General features: G+C 47.6%; 4 protein-coding genes across 8 annotated transcripts; 1 reads left to right on the top strand and 3 right to left on the bottom strand.

Moving 5' to 3' along the window:
* The first annotated feature begins 607 nt into the window (after nt 1–607).
* LOC132260867 (uncharacterized) lies at nt 608–2,052 on the top strand. Its single transcript, XM_059759249.1, has one exon. It carries the CDS (start codon nt 608–610, stop codon nt 1,976–1,978), a length of 1,371 nt encoding a protein of 456 aa, XP_059615232.1. The 3' UTR covers nt 1,979–2,052.
* A 301-nt stretch (nt 2,053–2,353) lies between these two features.
* LOC132261142 (longitudinals lacking protein, isoforms H/M/V) lies at nt 2,354–11,658 on the bottom strand. 5 transcript variants are annotated; one of them, XM_059759722.1, is made up of 6 exons: nt 11,451–11,648; nt 11,140–11,333; nt 9,546–10,349; nt 9,371–9,476; nt 3,983–4,605; nt 2,354–3,264 (listed from the first exon to the last, which is right to left on the bottom strand). In XM_059759722.1, the coding sequence occupies exons 2-6, from the start codon at nt 11,308–11,310 to the stop codon at nt 2,962–2,964; spliced, it is 2,007 nt and encodes a 668-aa protein (XP_059615705.1). In that variant the 5' UTR covers nt 11,311–11,333; nt 11,451–11,648; the 3' UTR covers nt 2,354–2,961. The 5 variants fall into 5 exon arrangements, with proteins under 5 accessions (XP_059615705.1, XP_059615706.1, XP_059615707.1 ...); XM_059759723.1 differs by lacking the exons at nt 2,354–3,264; nt 3,983–4,605 and adding an exon at nt 5,018–8,055 and having other exon boundaries at nt 9,546–9,811; nt 9,872–10,349; XM_059759724.1 differs by lacking the exons at nt 2,354–3,264; nt 3,983–4,605 and adding an exon at nt 5,018–8,055 and having other exon boundaries at nt 9,546–10,025; nt 10,098–10,349.
* A 134-nt stretch (nt 11,659–11,792) lies between these two features.
* LOC132259694 (staphylococcal nuclease domain-containing protein 1) lies at nt 11,793–17,137 on the bottom strand. Its single transcript, XM_059757428.1, has 7 exons — nt 17,017–17,137; nt 15,257–16,109; nt 14,623–15,040; nt 14,229–14,359; nt 13,099–13,973; nt 12,372–12,677; nt 11,793–12,304 (listed from the first exon to the last, which is right to left on the bottom strand). The coding sequence occupies exons 1-7, from the start codon at nt 17,059–17,061 to the stop codon at nt 12,194–12,196; spliced, it is 2,739 nt and encodes a 912-aa protein (XP_059613411.1). The 5' UTR covers nt 17,062–17,137; the 3' UTR covers nt 11,793–12,193.
* Nucleotides 17,138–17,211: 74 nt separating this feature from the next.
* On the bottom strand, nt 17,212–18,027 carry LOC132259879 (EEF1A lysine methyltransferase 2). The gene is made up of 2 exons (XM_059757688.1): nt 17,745–18,027; nt 17,212–17,688 (listed from the first exon to the last, which is right to left on the bottom strand). Exons 1-2 carry the CDS (start codon nt 17,953–17,955, stop codon nt 17,228–17,230), a joined length of 672 nt encoding a protein of 223 aa, XP_059613671.1. The 5' UTR covers nt 17,956–18,027; the 3' UTR covers nt 17,212–17,227.
* Between the last annotated feature and the right edge of the window lie 1,156 nt (nt 18,028–19,183).

Genomic DNA, 19,183 nt, shown 5'->3' with positions numbered 1-19,183 from the left:
TGTTTCTACCTGAACAGCGCTCTTCTCCTCACCACCGTGGCCTCCGTGGCCTGCCCGGGAGGGAGTGGGACGCGCGGGCAGATGCTCATGAGTGCAATTAGATGAGCTCTTCGGTGGCTCCTAAACTTTCGATTTCGTTGATTTCATTTAAGTCTGTTGCATCACACTCACGCCAAAGACTCTCTGGCCTCAGGCGTCGCGGTGACACGTAATCCCGCGGAGAGTGGGAGCGAGAGGCAGAGATCTTCAGGTGGTCGAGCTGCTGCTGATGGGTTGAAGAAGAAAAAAAGTAAAGTGTGTGTGAGCGAAAGAGAAGGCGATTTGGGTCATTTCATACATAATATCTGGGCTCTCGCGAACACGTAACAATCAACTGTGTCGCGGACTCGCTTGCACTGGGATTTCGCTCTCTTTCTCTCTCTCTGTCTCACCTGCTCCGGAGGATGTTTTTCCATGATATTGTCAATGAATCAATGTGTATGCATGACTTCACACGCAATTTAGGCGGTCATTTTTTCCCCCCTGAGAAATCCCCCTGAGTTCAAGGGCAAATCAAACACTCAAGCTGATTTTGGGGAATTTCCTTTCCGCAGACAAATCGTGGACGATGAGGCGCCTTGTGGAGCTGTTGACTGTGATCTCATGGACTCTCACCGTCGCGGAAGCGGCAATTGTGCCTCCTCCGTGGGCAGACCCGGTCCGAAATCCCTGTGCCGCTCGTCCTGGCGGTTGGCAGTTGCTCTTCTGGCCTCCGCTGCAGCAGTGCTTCCGCATCTTCCAGCTGGGCTTCCCCTGTCCGGACACCATGGAACTCAGCCCGTCATCCTCCGGCCTGGGCGCTGAATGTCGCTGCCCGCCAGGCACTGCCCAGAGTCCCCTGACGGCGCGATGCCATCGCCTGTTCACCCGCGAGCCGTGCGATGTTGGCCAATACTTCGCTCCCCGGCCAGATCCTCCGGGGAAGACGGGAAAGGGACGCTGGGGCGTGTGTCGAACGCCCGCGGAGTGTGGCAAGGGAGAGATCTTCTGGCCGAGCGACGGCAAGTGCTACGGAAGACTCACGCGAGGTCCTTGCCCGAAGGGAAGACTGCTGACTGAGGGAAGTGATAGTCTGGGAGAGTGTCGCTGTGAGGATTCCGGCCACTTGGCGCCCTTCTTCCACCTCGCCGACGAGCAGTGCTATGAACACTACACCCGAGGACCCTGTCCCGAAGGAGATCTCTTCCTGCCCAGCGGCGAATGCGGCTGTCGCCGAGATTTGCCGCAATTCCACATCGAGACTGGTCAGTGCTTCGAGTTGGGCTCTGCCGGGCCTTGTCCAGGTGGGCATGTGTTCCAGGTGGAGGAGGACGGCGCTGGAGGTCAGTGTCGCTGCCGCGAGGGTTACATTCTCTGGCCAGAAGACGGTCTCTGCTACAGAGCCTTCACGAGGGGACCTTGTGAGGCTGGCCAGTTCCTCCTGGCCTCCAATGGCAGCTGCATGGCGAATCCCTGCACCAAGGGAGAGCTCTTCTTCCCCACCGACGCCTCCTGCCATCGCATAGGCACCCAGGGACCGTGTCATCTGCACTCTGTCGTAGTCTTTGACTTCACATCGCGTCCCTCCGTGGACGGCGTGTCGTACAACGGCGTCTGCGGCTGTTCCGGCGTCGTCACAACACTCGCGCAGACCTGCAATGAGCGTGAGCCGCAGGCCAGCGCGTGCAGAGGCTCTCCAGGGATGGCGGAGATCGCCGGCCAGTGCCACAAGCTGTACTCCAGAGGTCCCTGCGGTCCTGGCGAGTGGCTGGAACCCTCCAAGACCGCCGGCGGACGCGCCTCGTGCCAGTGCAAGCCAGAGTATCAGCGCTTCGAGGAGGCCAACGGCGTGCGCGGCTGCCATGCGCCCAGCGTGGGAATTGCCAGATATCTCAATCGCCGGATTCAGGACAGAGCGCAGAAGATCGCCTTCAGACACAAGTTCATCCGCCACAGGTGAGTTACCGCCGAATTGTGATGACTGCAAAAGTATATATTTAAAACAGAGCAAAGAAGCCAAGGGTTAGCGAATAAAAGTTGAAGTATTTCTGCATAAAACATCTCTCTTTATCATTATCTTCGTCATCATCATCATCATCATCATCTATATCAGGTACATCTTTTTCTTCTGCTCTTCTAAGTAAAAACACAAACGAAAAAGTCTGCCTTGCGTGTGCTTCGCTCTCGTCATATTTCTTGCCATCTTTTTGTTTTGCGTGTGTGGAAAAATTCGGGAGAAAGCTTTCAAGATTAAGAATTTCAAGTGAAGAAATGCAATTTGAGGATAAAAGGGTTGTTTTTTCTCTGGGGGCGTCGGAAGGAATAAATTGGCAAATGAACGGGATGAAATATGATTATAAATACATTTTACAAATTTATATCTGTAATTCTTCCTTTTTCTCTCTCTTTTTCTCTAAACCTCGAAAATGTCATCAATGTTTTCTCTCTCTTTCCTTAATCAACTCATCGTTTAGTATCAGAATAGAAGTTTTTTTTTATCTTGTTTGTCTCACTACACAACATCGTTTTCTTCAGCTTAAAGGTTTTGTTTTTAGTATAATTACACATTTAAGAAAATATAAGAGAGATTTCACTGTCATCTCTCCTCTTCTCTCTTTTCTCAAATTACAATTAACACCTATTATTTACGCTCTACGTTTTTTTTTTGCCTACACTTCACAATGAATGATATATTTTTTTCCTCACATGCTTTTTTGCTCAACATTTAAAATTGCAGAAAGTATCCTTTTTGCACTCACCCTCCTCCGGACACGATGAAATGACTCTTTTGCTGTTCTCATAGCATGTTTCTTTTTGGTTTTGCGTGCTTCTTGCATTGCGCGTGTGTTTGTGTGTGTGTGTGGAAAAGAGGATCAGAGGACAAAGAAACATCCAAAATTGACACAATATCTAAAAGAACTTCTTACACCATCAACACACTCTCTATATTGAGCCGGTCTTTGGGAAGTGTCGCAGCGTCGCCACGGACGTCTGGGTGCTTTTGCTAGAATTCCCCGCGCTCTCGTCGGCGCCCGAAGCCTGACGCTCGTGGTACTCCTGGAAGCAGGGCACGATGCACAGATTCGTCTGACATTCGGGGCAGTGGTACTTGGTCTTGCGCCGCAAGATGCGTCCATGAGCGTCGATGGTGTTCCAGCAGAAGTTGCAGCCCAGCGCAGGTCCAGGACGCACCACAGGACAGTGACTGGAGCGCGGATTGTCCAGCGAGAAGTCGCGAGTCTTGACCTGAAACACACACAAATACACAGTGAATGGTTGTGAAGATTTAAGTATAATTTAATCTCGTTAGTAGGACAAATTGTCCTCTCTTATCACAAATCCTTCAACAAAGAGGGAATCGTGGAGAATGCGCCTCTTTGATCTCGACACATGGAGAGAGGCAGATCTGACAAACGATCCGGGAACCAAAAGCTCTACGAGATAGGCAAGCCGTCCTGTACAAATCCTGTACGTATCTTAGACAGGAATTGAATGCTTTTCTCAACCATGCTAGCACAGAAGAAGAGCTCCACTCAATAGGTGAAAAGGGAACAGAAGTCTAGTGCCAGTGAGAAAGATCCTTCTGCAAGATCTCAAAGGCATGATCTGATCAAGGCAAGGTGCTGTTGAAAATGACATCCAAGTTCTTGACTCGACCAGAGAAGGGAATGACTTTATCCAAGAGATGAATGAGTGTGAATGATTAGGACCTGCGAGTGACCCGACGAAGATCATCATTCATTGCCTCAAAAGCAAACTCAGGAGCGTGAGAGTTCCCGAAGCAATAGATCTGCAAATCGTCTGCATATAAGTGATAACCACAGTATCTGAGACACTGCGTCAAATAATGCTAACAGCGAGAATCTCGTGAGAAGGAGAAGGCCGCCATGACAGTGGCATTTCCGCCACAAACTCTCCAGGGATACCAATTCGACTGACAAATACATATAGATTTTGGCATTACTTGTGGTGACGAAGCCGATCGCTGCAGCTCCTCCGTCTTCACCCGGATGGCGCCCAGCGGCTCCGGGGTGGCGTCCGGCACGATCAGCACCGTGGGCGACAGCGTGCGCACGCGGCTGGTGGATGGCGTGGGATCGGACAGCTCCTCGGCTGCGCCCTTGAGCGTCGTGGCGATGAAGTGCGTGAGGTGGCTGGACAGCGTGACGGGCGGCGCACTCGTGGGCTCCACAATGGGCGGCGAGGGCGTGAGGGTGGTCATGGCGGTGCTGGCAGGATGCGACAGTTGGCGCTGCAGCGGAAACGGCCCGGGCGACGACGACTGACTGGGCAGCAGCGGATGGCTGTGCTGCTTCACCAGATACGCACCCGCCGCCGAACCGACAGTCGGCACAGAGAGCAGATGCGGCGATCCCGCCGGCGTGGGCTCGGACGCATGGCGCTCAATCTTCTGCGGTGGCACACGAAGAAGATGCGCATAGGTCAGATCGGAAGCAATGTCAGGCTCTGGACTGGCGTGTGTGGACGACGTGGCGTCGCTCTCCTTCTTAATGCGCGGCTGCCGGATCAGCAATCGTCCTCGCTTGCTTCCCATCGTCGTTGTCACGAGGCTCTTCGCTGAGAGACCTGCAAAGTAGTGGCGAGAGTCATTAAGTGTCCTTCCTAAAGAGCGACTCTCATCGAGGGTAAAATAAACTGACTGTTTTTTCAATTGTGATATTTTAATATGTAATTAAAACTTGATTACATAATTCTACTCAATGTTCTTCTTGTTCGTCGTTTTTTTTTCATCATCTTTATACCCTCGCGAAATAGGACTTTTCCTTCGTCCTTCTCCGTATCCTCATCATATTTATACATTATTGTTCTCTCCTCAGCGACTCTTATGCCCTAAAATGTAGTAATTCTCTTAAATCTGCAACTATAGCTTGCATTTTATTTACTCCACTTCGCTCCTTCTTATGTCGAAAGAAACATGAATGCCCTATTTATATACCACCTTCACTCTCGGCCACTTCTTCTTCTTGCCATCTTCTCACTCAAGAGTCTAGACACAGTTCTATTTACACACACTGCTTCTCTCCTCCTTGTGGCGCTTCTTCTTCTCTCAACACACTCTCGCGTCTCGCCCTCAGAAGGTGGATTTTTTTTTTATTATACATTATCTCGCGACAAACTATGTATATTTATCCTCCTGCTTAGCATTGTATATAAATTACCCTAAACCAAACTACGCTTTGCTCTCTTCCTGTGAAAAATTCGTTCTGCAATCGCCCAATTGATTTCCAAACAACAAAGAGAAGACAGAAAAAAACATGTGAATGCAAATGAAGACTTCTTTTTTATCTATGGCCACAGTGAAGCTGATTAAAAATAGTAATAATAATAATGATTTGAAAAGAACAATAATAAAACGTGCCTTTCTCCCTCCTTTTTTTTCTTTTTGCAAAATTCACACTGAGAAATATATATATTCTATCCATACAAAGTGTTTTTTTTTCTTGTTCTTCCTTTAAGGTAGCTTTTTTTCTCTTCTTTTTCCTTTATTTATAACTCTTGTCGCTAAGCCTATTTGTTTTCTCGTCTCATTTTAAATATACATTATTCATTATATAATAGACTTTATCTAAATATTTAGTGCATAAATAGTGTTGTTGTTGTTTTTTCACTTATCTAAAACTTGTATTTTCCTCCTCACCATCAATACAATTTTCACTCACACATATAAAAAAATATGTTGTTAGTAAATTTATTTAAGAAATTACACGTAAAAAGTTATAATAATAAATTTTTTCCAACTAATGACTAAACAAATATTTCACCTCGCACTTCTTCTTCATCTTTGATATTATTATTATTACTCTTTACACGATACATGAAATAAAAACAGTACACTTATACAATTGAGGAATGAGTACTCTCTCCATTCATAACACACTTCTTCTCCTTCTCCTTCTCCTTTCCACTACTTTCCGTCAGTTAATCTCAATAGTGTTAATAGATTTAAAAAAAAGAACATTCTTTTAAGGAAATAATATCGATTAAAAAATTGTTTTTTATACAACATTACAAACTTATGAGAGATAATTTTCTTTATACTCTTTCTTCCACCCAACTTTTATCTTCATTTTCTTCTTCATGCCTGAAATATAATATATTCTTGCAAGAGACATAAAAAATTTGTCCACATTTTTACATGTAAAAAAAAATTCAGGTCTTTCCATAAAACAGTCATTAAATAAATTATAGTATTAAAATTGAAGCAAGAAATAAGCAATTTCCAGCACAACTTCACTGTGATTTGGAGCTTAACCTCCCGCCTCATCATCTTTTCTTCTCTTTCACATCATTTTCTTACTGGTTTTGACGTAACAGAGCAAGAACAACAACTGTGGACACACATTCGGACATCACTGTTGAGACACACAATCGTGTAACACGATTTTATTATTGGTGTATTGTGAAGAATAATGCTTTAAATTGTGATGTAAGTAGTAGAATTTGCGCTACAATTGCACAATAAATGTTTTTTTTTCATTATTGAATCTTCTTTGAAGCTTCTCAGTGTAAAAATTCTTCTTATCAGCCATAAAAAAGAGTCACTCTAAGGCCATTGACTAATTCTTTCTCATCACTGAATGAATGAATGAATGTGTGCCCAAAATTGTCTCAACATTCTCTGCTTCTCCCCCTTTTTTTATGAATATAATTGACCAAGCAGACAAGGAGATTTCCTTCTCAAATCTCAAATAGTCCCCGAAACACAGACAGACAGAGAGAGAGAGAGAGTATCCCTTTTACATGATCATTATACACTGTGGCTTTTACATTCCTACACTTTTTTACCTACACAACACTATATAATCAATGTGTGTCAATGTTTATCAATAAAATATTTAACCTATTACATTTGGGGTATTCTCCTCATCTGTGTGCAGAAGAACTCTTGCTATAGATCAATGAATGAAATTTTACTCTTTTCTGCCTCCCATTTAGCCTATGTCCTCCTCCTCCTCCTCCTCTTCTCTCTACAATCCATTACATTACAATATATATATTTATCAATATGTATAATTTAGTATGGCTGGAGAAATTGAACAATTCGCCAACATTCCCCAAATTACATCGTGTTGAAGTTCAGCCCTTGCAGATTCATGGCCGACGGATTCACATTCACGGGCGTGTCTGGGTACCTTTGTCTGGCCATTGGGTGGACAGACGGGAACTCCACATGGCGCGTGTCAAGGAAACTCATCACACCCATCGGATGCGCGTGTGGCGGACACATGATGGGCGCCGATGTGGGTGTTTCCGGTGTGGCCGCCGTGGTGCTGCTCGAGATGGGCATATTGATGCTCGGCTGGGCGATATGTTCATAGTTCTCCATCGTATTCTCCTCATTTGTCGGCGTCGCCGGCGGCTGTGGTGACACATTTGGCTCCAACTTGATGCGACTCTTGATACTGGGCCGACTGATTGGATAGCCACGCTTCTTGTACTCCAGCCACAGCGTGCGATTGTTCACACCGAACAATCTCGCCGCCTTGCAGAATCCAATGCCACCATATCTCACCGCTTCCAGCGCGCGAATGAAGTTCTCATCACCTTGCGGATTCACTGAGCGCTTCCTCTTCTGCGGCGCCGGCGTGGGCGCCGGCGGCTGCTGCTGCACAGGTGGCTTGGTGTCGATGGGCGACTGATTGGGCGTCGTGCCCTGACTGTAGACACTCTGCACGAGTGACGATTCACCCTGCGGCGACGTCGGCGTGCTCAGTGGCTGCGAATAGTTGTTCACAGAGATGATTTGCGTGGGATACGCCGAGCCCTGATACTGTGTCATGTGAACAGATGAGGAGGACGCTCCGGTGCTCTCACCACTCCCACCGGCCGAACCGCCGGACGCCGTCCCAGACGGCTGACTTGTACTATTACCACTGCCACCATTTCCGCCGCCCTGCTGCTGATGCCCACCATCCGGATGACTGTGCGACGCTCCGCTCATGCCGAGATTCGTGGGGCACGACGACAGGGTGAAACGAGGGGGATAGGTTGACTCAACAACTGTCCATTGCACACCTGGGAGAAGGAAAAAACGAGAGCTAGTTTTAGTTTCTATTACGATCTCTTCTTTTATCCTCACATCCTTCTTCTTCTATATTATCCACCAACTTTTTTCCATCAACTTCTTCCCATCAACTCAAGAGACACATATGATGGCTCTTATATTATCACTCTTTCGCCACTTTTCTTACGATTTCCCAATCTTAAATCCAACGAAAAAAGGTAATTAAAAAAACAAAAAAAAAACAGGGGAATAAAAAGAAAATCTCCCGCGAAATATCAAAAGAAACAGTGTTGCAGTGAAGTGAATGGATATTTTCTCAACTACAATTCTCATTTTTCTTGGATGCTTTTTTGTTTTAGCGAAAAGGAATGCAAAAAAAGGAGAAAAAAATCCCCAATTTGTTTGTTTTCTTCTTCTTCTTCAAAATCAATCAAAAAAAGGAATAAACTCAAATTGAACGGATCGAATACAAGCTCTCGCCTTTTCCCAGATCGCAATTGGATTGACAATTGTTTCTCATCAGTCCCATCCAACACTTCCTCTCGTTTTTCTTGTCTTTTCTTTTCTTTTTTTTACCAAAAACAAATCATCGCCACAATTATAATAATAATAATCATAATAATAATAATAAAAGCTAAGCAGTAGTACAGATAGTCAAAAAATAAATAAAGACGTAAACATATTTGACACAATTTCATAGCTTCTCTCTTTCTTTATCTCTTTTCTTCTACTCCTAAAGCTTTTCCAGAATAAAATGGGTTTTATATGTACAAAATTCTTCTCTCTCTCTCTTTCTCTCTCTCAAATAACATAAGAGTCTTTAAAAGATGGAGAAAAGGTTGTGTAGTTGCACATTTTAACAAGAAATAAAAACTACAACTACAGTCTTCACTGCACATCAATGGATTTTCTTCTCTCTTTCTTCTCCTCTTATTCTTCATCTTCTTCTGTCTCATAATGCTTAGCCATAAAAGACATAATAACATGTATAGCAAAGTGAATTTAAAGAGCTGAGAATTTCTTTTTATCTCAACTTTCTGGGTAAAAATCTTTGAGACACACTATCTCAAGTCAGTGTTTTTTTTTCGAAGGTAAAAGGAAGAAGAAAGTGTTTGTGGAAAGAAAAAATACAGAAAGAAATACCTGACTTTACGTGTGAACAAAGAGAAAAACGAACTCAACTGTGTGTGTGGCTGATATTCTGAGAGAAAACAATTAAATTTATATCAAAACTTTCCTCCTTGCATTGACGAAAAGCTCAGAATATCAACGGCAACACACGGCAGAGATGAAGAGACAAAATAGAAGGGAATTGCGACAACTCACCAGAATGCTGAGACTGTGGCTGAGACACTGACGGTCCCGATGAGGATGATCCAGTTATGTCCAAAGGCATCGGCTGTGACACGTGATCTAAGTCACTGTCGGTTTTCTGCAACGCATGATGCGAAATGTGCGTTAATGGACAGTCAAAGAGCACATGACGATCGGCGGGACTCACCACAACGATTGAATGATGCTGCACAGATCCCTGCTCGTCCACACTCTCCTGCGACGTCTCGTGCTGCGGCTGTTCCGTATCCGAGCTGGGTGAGTCCTTAATTATGCGCGCATTGCTGATGGTGGACGTGAGATTGCTGGCCGTGGCGAATGATGACATTGGATCCATGTGTTGCATGTGAATGGCCGACGCCCCACTGGGCCCACCCTCAAGATTGCTGTGCTCCTCGCCCGACGTGCGCTCCGCCGCCGACACTGAGCCCGAACCTGGGCGGAAGTCATCATCAGTTACGTAATGCTCCTTGCGTATCGGATACTCCGGCATACCCGTGGACGACTTCCGCAGGCGCTTTCGCCGCGCCGCTGGCGACATTGTCGCCGGCGACGGTGTCCGTCGGCTGTGAATGTGCGCCGCCTGCTGGGACGCCTGCTGCTGCTGCTGCTGCTGCTGCTGTGACGCCCCCGTGGACTGTGTCACCTGCTGCCGGTGGAGGAGAGAATGTTGAGTATGCGACGTCCGCCATGGCGACTCACCATCATCATTCACAATTACATTTGTCGTCAATGTTTCAGTGTCTGATGATGAGGACTTGCTCTCGGATTTGCTCAGTGAGGCAGCATCTGACATTTCCGCCAGGCCCTTGATCTTTAGCATCTCCGCCGTCTTTATTATGTGCGGCAGTCGCTCCTGCGACACATTCACCTCGCCATAGTACATAAAGTCCACCAGTGTCTTCAGATCACTGTATCGGACATCCTTGAGGATCACTATGGGATGGCGGCATGGGTTCGATGTGAACAGACTCTGCAAAGGACGAGGAGAAGAGAGAGAGATTCCATTTAGTCAAGCAAACCACAAAAAACACACACATTTTCCCCCCCAAATCGTCTCTTTAAGGCCTTTAAGGGATGCAGAAGAGAGTGCAGAGAAGGCAGAAAATTGTCTAACCTCCACCCCAAGCGACAGGGTCACTGAGAGACAAACACAGGATCCGTGAAGGTTCCCCCAAAAGTGTTGGCAATGCGAACATGAATTGACATTCGCGGGTTGAACTGAATAAATATTAGGCATTGAAGGTGACTTGAAAAATTTCTGTTTTCTCTTCCATTTATTCTTTTAAGACAGACTAGGAGGATTCTGGGGCAGAAACAAATGATCTTTCCACAAATATTTACATCTCATGCAAGGCATTTTTTCTGTCCGCAAGTTTGGAATTAATTCCAATTGAGCTTCAGGACTTTTAAGCAGGATGCCGTGCCTTGGAAGGCCAACACAAATTACTGATAACAGTCGCTAATTGCTTTATTTACATTTTTCGACACGTGAATGTCGGATTACGTGTCGAAAATTGACGGCTCGACACGTATTTTGCCCAACAATAATTAACTTCTTAGAGGGAAGCGAATTGTCCGGAGGGTGAAATGCGGTGAGACACTCAGAGAGAGAGAGATTTGTGCCATCGCGTAGAGTCTCCGGGTGTTCAATTTGGCACCATCTTGGAAGGCAGAGCGCAAGATTGGGCGCTCTGTCTCCTGAAATGATGCGCTCTGGGGCGCTGTGTGCGCGTGGTGAGAAAAGGGGGCGCCATACTCACTTCGAAGTAGGTGCTGCAGGCCGACAGCACCACCTTGTGGGCTTGCAGCTGGCTCCCGTCCGCCGCCAGGGTGACGTCCACGAGCGTCTCATTGTGCAGGAGGGACGAGAAGACCGAAATGAAGTTGGGCTGGTGATTGTTCCAGCGCAGGCAGAATTGCTGAACGGACATATTTTTCTTCCTACTGCATCCGCCTGCAGAGAGAAACGCTGGTGAGTGGGGCGCAACTCCCGGGGACGCCTCGCGCGAGGCGCGGTGTGGAAAAGCGGAGAAAATTCACTCTCCGGAGGAGGTCTACTGCAACGTCAGACCTTGAACCTATGACGTCATCGAGCAACAATATTGTGGGGATTTGAGCATAAAACGCGGAGCTGCAGCCGGGGAAACACGGAGAATCACTCACTGGCACTGTCTGCCACCGAATTGCGGTGTTTTCAGCACGGCTTTCACGCTCCTAGCGGGTGAATTTCTCTGAAAAATATCCGCGAAAATATGGCTCCGATAGGAAGCTATGGACGTGACGGTAGACTGAAAAGCAAAATGGCGGCCGCACCAAAGTGGAATTTTTAGTACACGCGTCCGACGGCAGCGCCACTGAGTGGAGAAAGTCCCGCGAGCGCCGCTGCCGCCGCCAAAAGAAACCGCCGCCGCACTTGCAATCAATTCTAAAATTTTTTATTATTCAATTTTAAAATCGTCTGTATAAAACATGTTTTTAGAAGGAGAATTTACTCATTCAACTTTGATAATATTCTCTATGCTTTTTGCTGGTTGGATTTTGTTTTTCGTCTTGTAAAATAAGAAAACCGGGCTGTGTTTTCTCTTTCTTTTTCTTTCACTTACGATCATTGGGGAAGTGTGTTCCTTTTGTCCAGGACATTTCATGTGTGTTTGTTGGCTTTACTGAAAAATTTCAATGTGTATATTTTGGAAGTTTTTTCGCTGGAGGATCGCGGCGGTCGCATAGGTAAATAAAAAAGGATGCAGGGTTTGTTCAATGATAAAGCATAAAAAGAAATGATCGCAGGGGCGCGCGCGCTCAAGCTGCAGCAATTTAGCGTCCGGCACCGAATTCCTTGGCATCATCCTCAGTGATGTCGCCATACTCCCAGATGCCGTTGTGGGCCTTCTTGGCGGCACTCTCGGCCTCCTTGTACTCCTCGAGCTGCAAAGAAGACATTCAAAGCGTCAAGCCAATGTCCAGCCACTCCTGTCAATTGCTGACTACTCACGAGCTTGGCCAACTTCCCCTCCCGACGCTTCTCGCAGAGGATATAGCCATCGTTGATGAGCGCCTTGCCGATGTCCGCCTTGGTGTTGGGATCCTGCAGAGTAGCGTGCGCCAAGTTGTTGGCCTTGTACTCCACATTCAGCAACAGAGTGCGATCGGTCACGTCCTGCCGGAAGATCTTGAACGCTTCCTGCTTATCATCGTCGTCCGATGGCAGCAGGGCCAAGGCCAGAGCGAACTCCGTGGCGTACGGCTTGTCCGTCGTGAAGGCAGGTGGAAGAATCGCGAGGCGGGATGGCGGAAGCATCTGAAAGACATCCACAATTAGCCCAAATCTTCACACTGGCCATCATGACTCCAATTAGAGGCAGATAAAATGTCTCAAGAGGAGGTTTCCCAGTCGTCAGTCGCATTCACAGTCGACATGCCCTGAAACATCCACCCTTGGAGCATCTCTCGGGTGAGTTCGAACCAGAAATCCCCAACAGTAGAACACTGCAGAGCTTCCCAGACCTCACTCAGCACTCCCGAGAGTGACCATCGGGCAGACACTGGTTCCAGAGGGTATTTGCCGACTGTTTTCAAGGCGAATGCAGACAGAACTGAGATGACGGTGACTCCTCAATTGATTTCCTCTCGCAAGCTAATGACTCTAGCACTCCTTTTGACACAGGAATGGGATCATGGAGCTTGCACAGCACTTCCCACACGCAGTCAGGACAACTCACCTCCTTGTTTCCGTAGTCGATGTAGGTCACGGAGACATTGGACTTGGTGACACGCTCCACCTTGGCCCGATACCAATCATTGTCCTCCGTGAATTTGGCCGCACAGAGATCCCCTCGCTTGGGCGTGTAGGCGCCCTGAATGGGTGGCGACACGCTAAAGTCCTGCCTCAGCTTCGTCATCAGCGCCTCCAGTTTCGCCCCCTGATCGGCATGCTGGACAAAGAAGTGCAACTCGGGCGTAATCTCCGTCACCACCACCTTCTCATGATTCACCTTGCGCTCCACCACCTTGTCATCCTCCTTGTCACCCACCTCGCCGTCCTTCTCCTTCTCACCCTCCGGCTCCTCCACATACGTGGACCAGATGTTCTTCTTCTTCGCCTTGGCATTGTCCTCGGCCGTCTTCAGAGCGCGATAGTACTCAGATTTCTCCGCCGTGAAGTGCACAGTGGCCAAACCCTCCTCCACCAGCGCCACAGACAAGTTCACATTGCCCTCCGCCCAGAGCCACCCAATCACGCTGGTGCCGGCCTTGTCGGTGCCCTCCATGTGCACCTGCACGTCGCGCTGCAGGATGCGCTCCTTGGTGAAATTCAGCGCATCATCGCCATACGGCTCGCCCTCCTGGGCGTTCATCCCATTGGCGGCGGGACGAGCTGAGCGCGGACACGAGATGCCCGCCAGGAGGAATGTCACCAGGCAGCTGTCCTTGGGAACGAGGATACGGAAGCGGGAGCCGCTGGCCACGAACTCAACAATGCCGTCAGTCTTGAGGGCGCGCAACCACGACGGCAAGTACTGATGCTTGATGCGGGAATGTTCGACAGTCAAGTCGGTAATGCGATGGGCGGGTTTATCCTTCTTGCCATGGACACCTGAAGGACACAAAGGACATAGAGCGTCAATTTGTAATTCTCTCTCTCAAGTTTGTGGGATGCAAATGTGCCAGCGCGACTGAATCCTGACCCTCCTGGAGAGAGAGAGTATCAGGAAAGGGCGCCACGGAATGGCATTAGATCCTCTTCCCACCGGTACAACCACAAATCTCTGGACTGTGAAGATTCACACTGAGCAATCATGGCTTGTTAAGTGGGTTTTTCCGTGCCTTACAAGGAAAGATCTAAACTCACCCTTGGCAGCTTTGGTGGCCTGAGCCTCCGCCGAAAGGAGTCCATCGTACTGGGAGGAGCGCTGATCATCATCCTGACGGTATCTCACAACAGTGGCAAGTCCCTCAGACACCAGTTGCTCAGCCACGTTGCTGCAAATGCGAAGAGAGAAAGGAAAAAAAACATCAGTTTACGGCTGAAGAGTTGCTTAAGTAAGCTTCCAATGTAACAATTGCTGTGCGATAAATGTTCATCAGACCATGAACACCATCCCTCCCAGCGTACTGTCCAGTGTTTTATCTGTCCCACAGTGAACTCATTGGTCCGGAGAAGGAATCAAAACCTCCAGCAATGATGCCTAACTGAGGGAGAAGCAACCGACTACCATTGCGAACACCGTGAAAGAGACACTCACGTTTTGCCCATCGTGACGGTGTAGCAGTACTTCTCCGGGAAGTTATCTCGGGCAGGTGAGATGTAGTCCAGGACGCAGTGCACCTTCTTGCCAATGAGCTTGCGCAGGTGCTCGCGGGCCTCGAACATCCACGGGATCTCGTACAAGGGACGGTTCTTGGAGCGCGGTGGCACTTTGCCATCCTCACCAGCCACACGGGCGGCCTCGCGTGGTGGACGAATGCTGGCTAGGAAGACCTTTTTCACAGCACCACTCGAACTCTTCACGCTCAGGGCATCGCCATTGTAGACCTCCATAACAGTGCCATAGAAGTCCTTTTCCTTGCCACTGAAGTTCTGCACATTCGACTGGTAATCCTTCCACAGACGCAGGCGTTTCTCCTTTGCCAGCTTCTCAGCCGCGCGCAGCTTCTCGGCACCTGAAAGATGCAGAAGAATCTGTTAGATGACCAGTCAAATGATGGTTAAGACTGTCCGGAGGGTGAAATGCGATAGACACTTGAGAGAAATCTGTGCCATCGAGTAGAATCTCCGGGAATTTTCAATTTGGCACCATCTTGGAAGGCAGAGAGCAAGATTCGCCACTCTAACTCCTGAAATGATGCACCCAATCTCGAGCAGAACAGGAAGCTCACCGGACTTCATGAAGGCCATGCTCCAGTCCACGCACTTGGCGAAGCCATCGCGCAGCAGCGCCTCGGCAATGTTGCCCTTGGGGAAGAGAATGGAGCCCACGAAGTTGGCGTTGTTCACCGATTCCAGCACAATCTCCACATCGCGCTGCAGCAGGCGGGACTCGACAAAGTAGCGCGCCTCCTCGGCGTACGGCACCGTGACGCTGGGATCGGGCTTGCCGTCGCTGTCCAACTTGAAGCCCGGACAGCGGATGCCCGACATGATGAGGGTGATGTAGTTGAAATCGGGCAGGAGGAAGGCGCGAATGGTGGAGCCATCGCGGACGTGCTCGATGATGGCCTTGATGGGCTTCCCATGGAAGTGCTCAACGAAGTTGCGCGGATTCTCCTGCGTCCACTTGATGTTGCGCACATGCTCGGCCGGCGGTGAGTTGCCCCACTTGCCCTTCCCAGCCGCCTTGGCCGCATCCTCGAGTTCCACCAGCTTCGCCAGCTCCGCAGACGTGTGGCTGCTGTCCCGGCGCACCGTCACCAGGCCCTCGGCCACAATCAGCTCCGTGATGTTCTGCGCCGTGGCGGGATCCTTGCCAAGGTACACAACACCGTAGTCGCGGGTGGATTTTTGTGGGCGTTCGCAGGTGAAGTGAACCTCCTCGCCGATGAGCTTCTTGCGCAGGAACTCGCGCGCCTCCCACGCCCACGGCTCATCGCGATTGTCCTCGCCGGACGCATTGGCGCCGCCGGGGCGGCGAGCCAGCTTCGGCGCCAGGACATTCGAGAAATTGATCTGCTTCTCCGGCGGCGGACCCCCATGCGGCTGACCACGGATGATCACTGAGTCACCAGAGAGGACCTGCAAAGTGGGCAAAGGCGTGAGCTTGGGCACGACTCAAAAACGCCACGTGGAGTCACGTCACTGCAGAGGTTATGTTGGGCATGTCCAACTGTCAGCATATTTTGCCCTCGAAAACACCCACTTTCCACCTCTCCTCTGGCCACGGCGCCCCCTCGGGACCCCCAGGGCTCTGGCGCCAGCGACAATCTCCCTATTATCTCACCCAAAACCCGCCTGGGAAACCGTCCAAGAGAGAGATAGAGAGCTGAGAAAGCCCTTTGATGGTGTGCGTAAATCTACCTGGAATTTTTTTCACGCCACCTGCATAATCTCCATTGCTATGGAGGAATTCTGGGAAATTTGAGCGCACATCTTCGCCGGAAAGCCCAACCTTGAGATAACCAGAGTGTCAAGAAATCCCATCAAGGGGGCAATAAACCCGAGAGTGGTTGCGTGGGTGGCGGAATCCCCTGAAATCCCCCAGAGAGTCAACAGAACGGGGGCTGGTGTTTTGTTGTGGTGACGATAATTCTCGGAAGTGCTTATAAATAAACACATTCCGGGTGCACGAGACGAGAGAGTTGGAAGAGTGATGAGAATTGAGAACACCGGAATGCCACGCGCCTCACGTTTCTGATAAGAAAGGCCCCACTTTGCCCCTCCCTTGAGCTCAGCACCGACCAATTTCCCACTCCTGCCATCCGCCGCAGTCTCACAGGCCACTGTGGGCAGTTCGGGAGTGGCCCAGGGGCACCGTGGAGCCCCAGAGGGGCCGTCTTGTTGGTGCCAAGTTGGCAGCTGGTGGCTTTCTCTCGCACACCATGCATGTGTGTGTTAGTGAACTTTTCTCCCTCACTTTTCCCCAATATTTTCACACTTTCAGCAGAAATTGCACCACAATGGGGTGGCCCATACTTCCACTTACTTGTTTCACAATCCCCCATTTAAATTGCGGCGGGGCGGAACTCATTTTTCACCGAATTTCACTGCTTTTCCCGTCGGAACTCGTGTTGAAATGACGTCGTGCGGTGTAATAGGAAGCCACCAGGGGCGCTGACGTGCACCTGCTCACCAGCACCTCTCGTGGCATTTCGCAGAAATAGCTTTTCAAATTTCTACTGTCTCAAGAAAAATATTTATTTCGTCTTTTGGAAAATGATTGTGGTCACGACATTTCCCACTTGTCCGCCGAATTGGAAAGTTGGTGTTGGCAAAATGTGCTTCAGCTGGAATTTCTCACCAAAGAATGCCTTCAATTCGTCTTCAGTCCAATTGCAGGATGTGATTATGAAGAATCCATTCTCCTCCACGATATTGTAGACATTCTCGAGGTACATGGCTCTCTTGGCAGCTGGATCTTCAGGACAGAGGCAGATTGCATCGAATGTTCCCTTGTCGTGAGCTATCCGGAAGTTTCCCAGCTCCTTCACCGCTTCCGACGATAGGATGTCGATTGTTTGATACCTGATGCTGACTATTTCCTTGTCCTGTGCGATGGATCTCGCCAATTCGATGGCTTGCTGAGAATAATCCACTCCGACGAGATTCTTGAATCCCTCCTCAGCCAACTCCACCAGAATCATGCCATTTCCACAGCCTGTCACGGCATAAAAAGCATGAGAATCCACTCTGAGGACTCTTGAAGACACTCACCAATGTCCAGAACCTTGTCCTCCTCTGAGATCTCCTCTGATTTCAAGATCCAGTTGACCACGCGCGTCTGGCTCCTCTCGTCGAACCAAATCTCGCCCACGTCGCCGTGCGATTTGTAATTCTGAATCTCCAGCTCATAACTCTTGTCCCAGAACTCCTTCGTGCCCAGTTCAGAGCTGTTCAACTCCCCAATTTGAGGCTCTTTGGACATTTCAAAACACTCCCGGACGGCGAAATCAAAATAAACAAAATTCGAGGTTATGTCGAACAAACCCTGCGAAGAAAATCGAGAAAATCCAACGAAGAGTCGATAGAATGTCCATTAAATTTCCTACAAAATGCAGAAAATAAAGATTCCAACATTCTCCTCTACCAGATGGCGCCACTGCCGGCGGGAAAAAAGTCTTAAAATCCTTGTTTTAAGTATATTTTAATTTTTATTGTATCCGACAGAATAAACATTAATTTTACATTGATGACAACATATCACAAAAGATTTTTTGCTCTGTTCACCATTATTCGCCTTTTTCTTCCAAATTTCACAATTTTTCTGAACTTTGAAAAAGGATAAAAACAACATTTTTTCGTATACAAATTAAATTTTAGCATGTGAGGATTGGAGAAATGAGTATTTTTTTCGCGATGAAAGTCAAATTTCTGTACAATTTACAAGAATAATTTCATTATTTTGTCAGGAGTTTTCCTTTTTTTTCCTTTATGCGCGTGTCGTGTTGTTGTGTTTGTTTCTCTCGGTAAATTTTCATTTAGCTAGAATTCCTATAAAATCGTTGTTCTTCTCTTTTTTTCACTTATCCCTTTCTTTCAACTTTTGTAATCTATTTATTATTATTATTTTCTGTCTCGTACTTTTGCGGAAGAGAAAAGGTATGGAATTTATATTTAAGTATGAATATTTTTTTAGATGCTTAGATAAAAAAATTATTACTTCGAAACATTTGATTTATTGTGTGGTACTATTTATTAATCCTACTATTTTTTCTTGGAGAATAATTTTTACTTTTATAAATTACGCAAAAAATTGTATTTTTTTTCACCACTCATCGATCCTTTCTTAGCTTTTTGTAATCCTCTTGATTTTTTTTCTCTCGGGCTTCAGTTATAAATCTAAACACCAATACGACTAAATATCTATAAAGTTTATTCTCATCCTTTATTATCTAAGAAGTAATCTGTCCACTCCTTTCGCCGTCCGTCGCGACCGACAACTGCTCACCAATTTGCAGTGATGAATTTATAAAAAGAATGATTAAAACAACTCTCTTACGTCTCACTATGAAAAATGTCCTTCACTTCTATTTTATGCCTTTTTTTTATGTATATCCTGAAGAATTAAGATTTTTTCTTTATAGTTTAACTATTACACTATTACTTTATGTCTATTTCTATTCTCTGTCTTGCAAAAAGTGCTTCTCGAGAAG

Source organism: Phlebotomus argentipes, unplaced genomic scaffold (assembly GCF_947086385.1).
Source record: "Phlebotomus argentipes unplaced genomic scaffold, Phlebotomus argentipes genome assembly scaffold_18, whole genome shotgun sequence".
NCBI lineage: Eukaryota > Metazoa > Arthropoda > Insecta > Diptera > Psychodidae > Phlebotomus > Phlebotomus argentipes.
This window is presented reverse-complemented; position numbering and strand designations above follow the sequence as displayed.

What these genes read in the sequence shown, in the direction of transcription:
- LOC132260867 (XM_059759249.1), top strand. Translation starts at nt 608, where the DNA reads ATGAGGCGCCTTGTGGAGCTGTTGACTGTGATCTCATGGACTCTCACC.
- LOC132259694 (XM_059757428.1), bottom strand. Translation starts at nt 17,061, where the DNA reads ATGAGTTCCGCCCCGCCGCAATTTAAATGGGGGATTGTGAAACAA. An exon ending in CATGGCCTTCATGAAGTCCG is followed by an intron (nt 15,041 to 15,256) that starts GTGAGCTTCCTG and finishes TGCATCTTTCAG; the next exon opens with GTGCCGAGAAGCTGCGCGCG. An exon ending in GGCCACCAAAGCTGCCAAGG is followed by an intron (nt 13,974 to 14,228) that starts GTGAGTTTAGAT and finishes TGTGTCCTTCAG; the next exon opens with GTGTCCATGGCAAGAAGGAT.
- LOC132261142 (XM_059759720.1), bottom strand. Translation starts at nt 11,310, where the DNA reads ATGTCCGTTCAGCAATTCTGCCTGCGCTGGAACAATCACCAGCCCAAC. An exon ending in CCTGCAGCACCTACTTCGAA is followed by an intron (nt 10,350 to 11,139) that starts GTGAGTATGGCG and finishes CGTCCTTTGCAG; the next exon opens with AGTCTGTTCACATCGAACCC. An exon ending in AGCATCATTCAATCGTTGTG is followed by an intron (nt 9,477 to 9,545) that starts GTGAGTCCCGCC and finishes CATGCGTTGCAG; the next exon opens with AAAACCGACAGTGACTTAGA.
- LOC132259879 (XM_059757688.1), bottom strand. Translation starts at nt 17,955, where the DNA reads ATGTCCAAAGAGCCTCAAATTGGGGAGTTGAACAGCTCTGAACTGGGC. An exon ending in GGACAAGGTTCTGGACATTG is followed by an intron (nt 17,689 to 17,744) that starts GTGAGTGTCTTC and finishes ATGCCGTGACAG; the next exon opens with GCTGTGGAAATGGCATGATT.